This window comes from Sturnus vulgaris, chromosome 5, assembly GCF_052056855.1.
Source record: "Sturnus vulgaris isolate bStuVul1 chromosome 5, bStuVul1.hap1, whole genome shotgun sequence".
Lineage (NCBI taxonomy): Eukaryota > Metazoa > Chordata > Aves > Passeriformes > Sturnidae > Sturnus > Sturnus vulgaris.
This window is the reverse complement of record NC_142247.1, coordinates 26,409,784-26,421,365: the sequence shown is the minus strand read 5'-3', so window position 1 is coordinate 26,421,365 and position 11,582 is coordinate 26,409,784. Positions and strand designations below refer to the sequence as shown.

The window sequence follows — 11,582 nt, the reverse complement described above, 5'->3', positions numbered from 1 at the left end:
CAGCTTCCTTAATCCTGACTCTAGCAGATACATTATTTGATTCTTCAAAAGAGGTCACAGGAATTATCAAAAGCCTGTTTTTCAAGTTCAGGAGCTCCTGGGTGCTTTTTAAAGAACACTGTAGGTTCTCCTTCTTTGCCTACTGACAGGTATACTCATAGTAAATTTTGGGTTTGTAATTAAAATCCAAATTACACGAAATATAGAATAGTAACAAATTATTCTTGTATTCAGTGTTAAAAATAAACATAAAATATTACTCTTAAAATTGCATAACTTTTACTTTATCCTTGTACTAATATAAAGTCCTTAGAATAATTGTTTAGATTCAAAACATCCTAATATCTATTGCTAATTTTTGCCTTGTGAAAATAAAAGTGAAAGCCAGAATTTAATTAATTACGTTTTCCCTTTTAAATACTAGCTCCAGATCTATCATCCAATGACTTGTGTTGGATTTGGAGTTACTTACGCTTTTTTCTTTTTTTTTTTTATCATGTAGGATAAGTGCCAGGATATTTATGTGAAATGGTTGATACACATAAATATTTCAAATCTTTTCAAACTAAAGTTGGTATATTTATTGTCACTGCTACTTGAGGGCAATTCATACATATTTATTGAGACTGTTTACACATTCACCCATATATTCCAATGGCACTTCTGATAATACTTTCTGTTGTTGTTAGAGTACTTAACACAAAGTCAGTCAGACAAGGACACTTACACAGGACTTTCAAAAGTCCATATGGTAGCAAACCTTGTACATTTCCCCGTACAAAAGTGAGAATTGATATTTTGTGATGCTCTTTCAATAATGGCCTGTCAGACTACAAAAATCTTGCACATCTGCATTTGAAGACAGACCCTTATCTTTTGCATTATTCATAAGAAGGCATGCCAGGTTTCTCATTCTGCAAGTATGATACAAAGAACTCACTAAAACTTAGCTCAAATTTAGTTTGTTCTCTTACTACATCTCCTACTACTTCATTTAATGGGAAAAACATTTTTTTTTAAATTCTGTGACCTCCATGTTTCTGAAGTTGCTTGAGCTCCAGTTGGTTTTGGTTTTTTCCTCTCAACTCCATTCCAGTTTTTACCGTTAAGACATATGCATGAACACATGAAACTGTGAGAGAGTCAAACTCACTCTGCACACCCTCTACAAGGCAGATTGAAGCTTTTTGGCTCCAATCTGTGGAAATGAGCAGTGAAATAATGTCAAATTTGTCTTTACAAACGAGCTGTAGATCTGCTTGTAAATAAGACTAGCACTGAAAGATAAAAGAAACAATGGGATGGATTCCACTGATTAAAAAATGGAAAAAGTTATTTGCCTTTACAAACAAACTGTAGGGTTGCTAATAAATGAAATTGAATATCGAAAGATGAAAGAAGCAACGGGGAAAAAACTATGAACTCTATAAGAATTAAAAATTAAAAGAAAAGGTTATACATTAAAGGGGATTTTCAGGTATCAGGTGTTCCAGGAAGTCTGTACCTCTCAAGTACCTCAGCCAATGGGGAAAAAGAGAGGGAAATGCAGCTGGGGAAATAGGATAAAAAGGAGGCTGCATGCTCCAAAAATTAGAGAGATCCCAGGGGAATGTCCCATGGCCTCTCCCTTTATTCAACTAAAGCAAAAAGGACTCCTCTGTCTCCTTTTTGGACATAAACCTCTTGTGTTTGTGGATTAATTTTCCTGACAGCAGCCTCAGAATACTGAATGGTGCCACATACAGAATTTCCAGGTTATTTAGAGCATATAAGGAAAGATATCCTCAAGGAAGAAGTTACTGCACCCTTTGACACAGGGGGTTGTTATCCTGAACTTTGCATCAATGGACTGTCTCCACTACCTGTGTTTGGGTGATGCTGAAGGGCAGGCTGGTGATTGAGATGACTGCCTGATGGAAAACTCTACATACATGGCTTCTTGGATGTTCTGTTGAATTCACAAATTCCCTTGTGTTCATAAATAGGCCCTAAAAATACCTATTGCAAATACAAGAGAAATTTTTTCTTTGAGGTAGTTTCAGCATCCTGGATAGGCTTACAAGTGAGGTTCTTTCTTAGTGGCATGAGTGCCAGCTGCTCCAAGAGGGAGAGAATCCAGGTGCTAGGAGCCCTGTGGAGGTTACTGTGGCCAGCAGGGTAGGGCCTTGCTAGCCAGGGCCTGTCCCACCACCCCCAGCCAGGAAGCATGGCAGACAGGTGTGGGAATGAAGCCCAGAGCCCAGGTTATCAAGCAAACGTGACAATGAAGCAGGTGGAACATCAAGCACATAAAATAATCCTCAAGTCACAGTCAGGATCAGGACTGGTGGGATTAGCAAGGGCCAGACACAGTCTGGGGATCACCATGCAGGTCCATGGTGACTGGGAAGGTCTAAAATCAACATGGAAAGTCCATGCCCTTCTGATTCCCTTCTGGGTGAGAAGGGTGTGGTGTGTCTTGATCTGTGTATTTTCCTCCATTCCTCCACACAATATGCTCCAGGACATAGGGATACAACATGAGGTTACAATTCAGATCAATCCTGCTGGACAGAAATATTTCTGGTTTTCAGTTCTGACATCAGTGAAGAGCCTCAGGACTTCCCCTGTTCTTTCAGAGCTGTACTTGAAAGAGAACACATGCCATGGGTGTTGCTTTCCTTGCCCCTTGTATTTTCTCTCTTGATGAGAAGCTGACCCATCACGATGATGAGTATTGTTTCTCCATGATACTGGTAGACTTTTTACTAGCTGAGAAAAGTGAACGTAAAACAGGCATAAAAGTGTTAGCTTCATACACAGCTAGTTCCTACTTTATAAATCTCCTTAAGAATTTAATGAGGTCAGTATTACACAACTGACTGATTTTTAAATGTCTGGAAAAATCAATTGGAAATGTTCATCTCCTGACCTATTTTTTCTATATTTGCTCCATATTTCTGACTTAAAGGTCCTTAGGGTTTTGGTTCATTGCTTGTAAATTATTAATGTTATGTATATGAGAAGCAGAGAAAATAGTATCTGATGTCTTTCCTCTGCAGCTCAAGACTCTATTACGTAGGCCAATCCTGCTTATGGAGGTCACATCTGAAAAACTTTTTAGTTTTCTGACTGATAATTTTTTTTTCAGTTAATATTTTTAGAGTACTTGGTTACCCACCACTGAAATTCTTCAAGATGCCTTTTATGAATGAGGGAGTGCCAGAGGAACTAATGCTAGATGAACAAAACTAATACAAGACATAAATTCCTTCACTGACTTGGAGATTTTGCTACATCCTGAGAGGATGTTCTCTCAAAAGTAAAATAACTCATAGGCTGTATACTTGCCACAGATACCCAGCAAAATGTGAGTATCTGAGGAACAGTCTGATTTTACAAGTCTCTGGGTTTGAGCAATTCGGGTATGGGATATGTCTGTCTGTGTGTGTGTATACATGTGAATTTTTTGCCATAGCATTTTAAGTTTCTGTCAGTGAGCTCTTTATCTTATCTAGCCTTGTTCCTTTTGTATGATGCTGTAGAAGCCGCAGCTGTCCTGTCTTTTGGCTTGGTCGAGGTCAGGCTCAGATAAAGGTGTGATGGTGTTGGGACACGCTCCACTGGCGGCAGGGAGGATGGAGCCACAGGCGGGGATGCAGAAACAGGCTTCCAGAGTTTTGGAGAGGGGAAGGCTGAAGAGGGATGAAAGAAACAGCTGGCGGAAGAGAGCAGAAAAAAGGCGAGCGGTGGGGCTGAGGTGGGCAGAAGCTTTGAGCGCTGAATGGGGACGGAGACGCTGAGCAGGCGGGCTGGGCTCTGCGAGCAAGCGAAGGGCGGAAGCGCCACTACCCTTGCCCATGGCCCTACACGTGTCCCTGGCCCTTTCCCTGTGCCTGACCCCGTCCCCTACCCCGCTCTGCCCACCCGGGGCCGCCGCTCTCCGCGCGGGGCGGGGGCCCCGGCTCCGTCCCGCCCCGTCTCGCCCCGTCACCAGGCGATGCTGCGGCCAAGATGGCGCCGGGCGTCGAGTAAGCGCGAGTGGGGATAGCGGCTCCGCTCCCGGCGCTCTCCCCACCTCGGGCAGGGGCGGGCGCAGGGATGAGGCGCGCTCTTGGTCCCGGCTGGTCGTCGTGAGGGGCGCGGGCAGGCAGAGACCATGGCGGGGATTATCAAGAAGCAGATCCTGAAGCATCTCTCCAGGTTAGTGGGGCGCGGTGCACCGGGCAGGCTGAGGCGGTGCGGGGGTGACTGCCGGTCCCCGTCCCGGAGAGCGACCCCCGGGCTGGGCGCTGGGCGGGAGGACCGGGTCCATTCTGCCCGCAGAAGGGCGAACTGAAGCCGTCTCCTCGTAGTGATTTGGAGGCGGAGGGGGTGGCTGGGCGCTCGTGTGGGGCTGTCCGGCGGACACAGCCGCTTAGCTGGCCCCTGGCCCCCGGCTCCTTCGCCCGGTGCCCGGCAGCGCAGGCGGGGAGGGGGCTCGCTCTGCCTGGCGCAGGAGGCAGTCACCGAGTGAGTCACCGCCGGGCTCCGGCCGCCTCCCCGCCGGGCACACGGTGCCCGCCCCCGCCGCCCGAGGGGTGCGGGGGGCAGAGAAGCGGGGGAGACCCCGACCCCCGCGATTCCCGTGGCCGGGGGCGAGCAGCAGCGGCCGCGGTGCGCTGGCTGGCCGGGGCTGGGGCAGCTCGGCCTGTGTCCTTGCAGCTCAGCTCGCGAGTTCCGAGCGCTTGAGACACAGGTGAGGCCGGGCGGCAAAAAGGTGCACGCGGAGAGATGGAAATAAGTTCGTGGTTTTCTGGGTGGCTCAAATAATGTCTAAGGTGCCTCGCGGCCTAAAACAAAACAAAACAAGACCTCTTGTAAATTTCTTAGCTGTCAATGTCGTGCGCTTGAAAGATGGAGAAATCGCAGAAAGCATGCGATCTGATTCATACAGTTTTAAAAAGCTGCATCAGGTTTCTCCCATTTTCTAATGAGAGGCAAAAACCTGTTAGGTACTTAATCCGTCATAATACCACAGCGTTGCTAATTATTCTGAGCTTATTTTTGTATCTTAAAAAATATAACCTGAAATACTTCAATGTTTTAGTATTTTTTCTTTTTTTTTTTTTTCCCAAAATGACAGATTGTCATTTCACTAATCTGTTGTTGATGCATACGGAAAACATAATTCTCATTCCAAATCCTTTGATATCTCTTTGCTAAATGTGATGTATGGAGCAGCAGTAGAATAATTTTTCTTCTCCGCCCTGCTCATGAGTTACGTAGCAGGGAATGCTGACAAAGAAATCCTTTCTTCACATGAAAATGACAGAGCAGTGTGTGAATGGAAATGCAGAGAGAAGATGTCATCAGCCTTGAGTCAGTTTTCTAATCAGCAGTGTGCTTGGAATAGCTGGATGTAGCCGCTTGTTTCCTGTAGTGGTGTACAGTGAGCTGTTTGGAAAGAGAAGTGAGCTCTAGTGTCTGTAGGTTAGCTCTAAAATATGTCTGGGAACTAGGCATGAATGAGATGAGTCGGTTTTTGTCTAGTTTTTCAAATGAACAGCTGAATAGATTAGAACTAAATACTTAATCATGTTGGTAAATTTGTGAATCCTCTCTTGTGTGTTGTGATAATGCCATTTCAACAAGGCTCTGTCAAATCACTTCTGGAAAGTTTATGGGATATGTGCAGTAATCTGAGGCTTGCAAGTTGAATTTTATGCTCATAATCCATACTATTCAAAGAGTGTGTTTGCTACCTAAAATGTAGACGGCATTATTAAGCCCCTTGTTATGGGTGTTCTTCATTACATGTTCAGATAATATCTTTACTTCCTGCAGAGCAGGTGTTTCAGTGGTTTCAAAAGTTGGTTACTCGGGAAAACAGACTTCAAATGACATGAGCTTAAATTTCGAGACCTTGATGTTTTAGCAAAAATTATAAAAGTATTAGTTCAGGATTTTCTTTAATAAAAGTTTGTGAGAATGTGACTAAGGAGCCAAATACATAAGGACTTTACTGTAATAGAGAGACTGCCAAAGGACACTTTCACTTTTTACTCTTACTATAGTAGTTCCTGTTCTGCTGTTTTTGTAGTTTCTTGAAACTGCTGCCTGCTTGTCATCTTCAGCTAAGCAGGTATTAAAATTTATTGGAAGAGGTCCATATATTCAAAGCAATAGTGGAAAGAATTACCCCCATATTGATTTATTTTCATTTCTGATTATTTTAGTTCCGTTTATGTTTGAACAAAGATATGAATTTGTACCTTAAGTTACAGGGAAGTATTTTGATTTTTTTTGCCACAAACCACAGAACAGTTGAGGTTGGAAGGGATCTTTAGTGCTCATCTTGTCCAGCTCCCCCAGTCATCATTGATTTGGCAATGTTTGCCATGAAGATTACTGCAATATCTGTTATTCACGTGTTTACTCTTTTTCCTATCTTGGTACTGTATTAGCAATTTTGAAAGCATTGTGTCATTCAGCAGTGCAGTATCCATTTAGCAGTTCACAGTGCTTTTATTAGATGAACTGATAATGGACACTGGTGTAGAACGAGCCTCATCATTCTACATTTGTTAGACAGTGAAAATTTTACATAGATATGATTCTTTAAGGTCTGAGAACAAGAAGATGACTCAAACTGCATTTTGAAATGGTTTTGATATCTAAATTCTTTTTACCTTTGTAAAGAGCTTTTCTTATTGCTGCATTACACTTTAAGAGCAATGAAAGTAATAAAGCTTGTTTTATTCAGCTTCTAACAAATCTGTATCTCGTGTCAGGATGTGGTGATGAGTTTTTTGCTTTTTCAGTCTTTTAAAATTTTAAAAAATGTCTTCTATCTTCAACATCTCTTTCCCAAGGCTGTGGTAGAAAATAAGAAGGGGGAAGGAGTAGGAGCAAACTACGTGTTTTTGTGGTACTTCGCATTATTTGGTGCTTGATGTAGGATATGAAACTAAACGTATCAACTAAACTGAAGAGATGAGTTTGCCATTTGGAGGCGGAATTTTTGTCATCTCCATGTTGTGTTAGGTGTGGTTTTACTGAATGCAGTTGACGGAGTTTCTATTTCATATGTCCCTAAAATGAAACAAGTGCCTGGATAACAGCATCATCCTTTACAAAAGTAGGAAAGATACACCATCCCTAGGAGAAGTCCTCTCTGTAGTGTTGGGATCACTTGCTCATTCTGTAAAGGTCTTCCCCAGTGAACTGAAACTTGTGTTGAATTTTCATTTATACTATTACATATTTTCAGTGGGTGAGCGCTTTCTTGTAGAACAGCACCTTTTTATTGCAAGAGTTTCTGTTCAGTGCTCTGCTATGATGATTGTAGATATCCTTCAGCATTCCTTCTTTTTTTTTCTCAGACTTGGTGGACAAGTGTATGAAACAATGGTGTTAAAGATTTCCAACAGAAATCTAGATTGCCCTGTGCAAGTTCACTGTGGTGTTACTGTAATACTGTCTCTGGTTGTGAGGGGTCATCTCCATGGCAGGGGTTTCAGTCTTGGGTTTTTTGGATGGAGGGTACATACAGAGATCGTGTGTTAGTAACTCAGACTTGTATAAGGGTGTTTTCAGGTGTTTTTTAGTTTTGGCTCTTAGTCTCATTGAAATTCCCTTTCTAGTTAATGAGCAGTCTGAGTCTTCTGTGTATCTGCATGATCCATGCCTTTCTGTGAAAAACAGTTTTGTTTATCAAGGTACGTGTAAGAAGCATGAAGGCAAGCTTATAAACTTTGCCTATCTGCTAGGCAGCCACACTGAATGTGACAGTCTTCACCTCAATTGATATTAACTCAACAGTTTATCAATGATAACACATAGTTCAACTTAAAAAGTTACACTTTGCATCTTACTCAGTATTTTCCACAAAGAAAACAGTAAGAGGTTTTAAAGTGTTTGGTATGGCAAAAATTGTTTTCAGTTGTGTCATTAGTTAATGTTCTGCATGAACTTAGACCTTTGCTTTTGCTTATCTGAATCAATAGATGTGAACATACTAAGATTTCAATAGAAGAAAATTCCAGTGAGTTTTGTGACAATTATTTTCATCTCATAGTTGGGAAGTCATCCTAAAGCTCCTATGAGGAATGGTTGTACAAAGAACAGCATCCAAATTGTATGGATGTCAGGAAGCAGCTGTTCCTGATATAAACAATGATATCCTATGTCACCTGGTGCAACTTCACTGGTACACATCCTACCGAAGTATTTGCCCTGTATATTGACCTGCTTTTATGCCAGTCGGACATGCCTGATTGGTGAGGAATATTGTCCTCTCAAGAGATCTGAGGTGACTCATTTTAGAGTAAAGCAGTGTAACATCTCTATTGGGCTATAATGGGTCATTTCCTTCCTGTAAATAAATGACCAAAATTGTTTGGATGAACTTTGAAAATTCGGCTAGTAGCAAAATAAGTAGGTTTTTGCTTATTTTCAGTTCTGTGTATTCCACTTCTGTGTCACTTTAGTTTTGTGAAAGTTAGCTGATTCCTTTAGCCAGCCAAAGAACACAAAGTGTGTGCTTCTCCCTTCTCTCTTTGCTTGTACTAATTTTGCAGAGTATTCTAGGTGACTAACTTTATTGCCTTGTGTAGTATGTGAGAAAATTGCAAAATACAATGTAGACATAACAATCTCTGTTCTGAATGAATCTGTATTGAATCTGAATACTCGCAGAAAGTATTAGCATTAAGTCTGTCTTAAATGCTGCATCTAGGGAAAGAATAAGCCTAAAAAACTACAGGTAGTAAAGCAGAAGTGCTTGAGACAGCAGACAAGAGGGAGGAGAAAAGGGAATTTAAGAAGTATAGGATTATAGTGAAACTTTAAATTGCTCTATGTTTGAAAATCAATACTTTCAGTATTAAAATGGAGACTTCATGCCAACATTTTCTTCTGTGTGAATGTGTTGGTAATGTCCCAATGAGCATGAAGGAATCAATAAAAGCTTTTTTCAACAAATATAAAAAATTTTCACTTTCTTCTGTTTTTGTTAGTAGCTTCCTGTGTCAAATTGCATTTGGAGATTCTGTAACAGAACATCTTCCAAAATTCAAACTGAAATTGCTGGGGTGCTTTATGAAATTATACATGTATTTTGAAGATAAATGAGCAATAATGCATTTTCTGATAAAGGTCTTAATTGTTACATTTATTAAGATTTGATATTAAATCTTGTGTTACATCTCAGAAAGATCTCCTAAGCTTTCAAAGGCGTTTGGGTTAATAAAATAAACTCAATGAATTTGACTTCTCCTTTTCAGTTTGTTTTGCATTACTTTTGCAAATGTATTATAAATCTAAATGCAAATTCTACAGACATTGTACAGTTAAAGTTCTGCTGAAGCTTTGTTGAAGTCAGACAACTCTTGTGCATACATAATAAAAGTTAATACATTTGCACAATCAAGAAGAGTTAACCCAGCAGCATTTTAGTTGTATGTGATAATTTTCTTTAAAGAGTTCTCAGAATACTAGTAAATTTCACAATGAATATGATCTTGAAGATTGCTCTGTTCAAGCATCTGACACACTAGTATTCCCTGGGGAAAAAAAAGGATATTTAAATAAAGCCTATGAGGAGTTAAATTGTCTCTTAAGGTCAAGTAATTATGGATCCTACAGTAACATTTTTTTTAAAATTGTTATTTCTCCTGCCAAAACCTTAATGTTTTGAGGGTTTTTTTATTTTTTAGCAGAGTAAAAGTCTGTACTGAACAACTCCAAGAATGAGAGGTGCTTTTTAATGTGCCTTGTTTTACTTTTTTTTTCCTACAAGAAGACTGGATGAAGGAAATCAGATGATTTATGACGAGACATTAGTGGAATTATAAAAGGTTACATTAAGTGATTTATTTCGCAGGTTTTTTGCAAATAATGAGAATAATTGCTAACAAGTAATTACTCAATTATATTGAGAGTATCTTTGGTTTGGACACTTGCACAACAAGCCAGGTTTCTCAATCCAGTAACTCCTGTAGGGAGTACACGTTTGTGGAGCTGGTGCTAACCACAGTTCAGATCTCTTCATTGTCTTCTTTTTTGATAAGGAAACACAGGAGAGGAAAGAGTTCCAGCTAGGCTGTTCTTTTTAGTTCTTCCAACCTCCTGCAGATGGATGTACAAGCCTTGCTGGAAGAGGAATGTCCCCAGCACAGATTTCATGGCAGCTCTGCCATGCATCTTTACCATTTCGCTTGAGAACACCAGAGTTTTGGTTTTTTTTCCTCAGAGATGCTTGCTCCTTCTGACTCCCAAGGAAGCAACACTTGGATCCAGCTACCCAGGAATCTGAAAGTTATGTGGTTGTCTACTTCTGGAACAGTTGTAGTTTCTTCCATTGCTGGGAGTCTGGAGACTTGAGAAGAATAATTTGTAATTAGGTATCTGTAATTCACTTTAGTGATGAATCTCTTAAATTCTGTTCTGATGTCCTAACAAACGGCCTACCAAGGTCACTGTTCAAATATTTGGGTTTTGTTGTACCCAAAAGCGTGAAAATGTAGGAATTAATTCTATTTAAGCTGAGACATCTCTTTGAAGACAGTTAGCAGAGAACTTTTCTTTTTGGGGAGCTTATTGTACTAAAATTTCATAGCCTGCGAAGTCAGACCGTCAAGCGTGCAGGTCTTTGTAGCACCACCTCAAACACAAAAACAAATCCAGAAGTCCCATTCCCCAAGATGTCTAAGAGTCAAGTTTCTTTAGTGTGAGTTTTGGATAGCTGAGGTTGAGACACTGTAAACAGGAACAAATAGTGTGAGAAAATCTCAGGCTGGGCAAAACAAAACTGAAACGTTGTCTTCCATTTAAAAATAAAATAAAACCCTCTTGTGCTGCATCTTTGGGCTATCTTCCTCTCATCTTCCAAATGTACTTGCTGGATATCTCTGAAATGACTTGGCTACATTATATAGATCTTTTCTGCATTATTAAAATTTTCTTCGTAAGCTATTTATTTAAACAGGGCTCCAATACTGTACTATCAGACAGCAAGGGATCCTCTCACAGGAATCTAATGTTTTACACAGGTCTGTTTCCTTTTGAATTCTGTAGTGTCATGATGTGTAACAAACTGTTGTAACTGCAGTTATCTTCAGCTAAACTCTCTTACATTATGTATCACTCCTTTTTCCCTTTGAACTTGATCCCTTGTGTGTCCCCTGTGTCCCGTTCCCTGCAGCGATCCCAGCTGGCTCTGGTGGCGATTGGTTTGCTGTGAATATCCTTACTACCAAAAAGAGTACCAGAAGCTTCTCAGAAGCCGTGGCAACTGACCACTTGCTTTCATCAGGAATAGGGGCCTTATGTCTGAATACCTTGCCCTCAGGTAACTTCCCCTCTCCCACCTTCTTAGAGTAAATGTAAGAGATGGTATGTATTTATATAAATTTAGGAGTGAAGTGAGCTCTGTAAAATGTTACTTGGGTTTCCACTCCTGTTTCTTCTTGTAATTTGAAATTCTGCAAAAAAATAATTGTTTGCTATGCAGTTGTTTGTTTTGGCTTCTTTGGGGTTTTTTAAGTCCTAAACTAAATTTGCAAAACTGGTTTGTGAACTGAATCAGCAATCTCACTATAAATATACCTCTATGTGTATTT

General features: G+C 40.6%; 1 protein-coding gene across 3 annotated transcripts in view; it reads left to right on the top strand.

Annotated features, from left to right (window-relative positions):
* Positions 1 to 3,974: 3,974 nt before the first annotated feature.
* The window catches only part of BLTP3B (bridge-like lipid transfer protein family member 3B), a 45,921-nt gene continuing 38,313 nt past the window's right edge, over positions 3,975 to 11,582 (top strand). For 2 of the 3 annotated variants that reach the window (XM_014889840.2, XM_088165120.1), the window contains exon 1: positions 3,975 to 4,182. In XM_014889840.2, the coding sequence (XP_014745326.2) occupies positions 4,139 to 4,182 (44 nt within the window). In that variant the 5' untranslated portion in view covers positions 3,975 to 4,138. Of the gene's footprint in view, positions 4,183 to 11,178; positions 11,312 to 11,582 lie in introns of those variants that run through there. The other variant, XM_014889841.2, reaches the window with a different exon arrangement.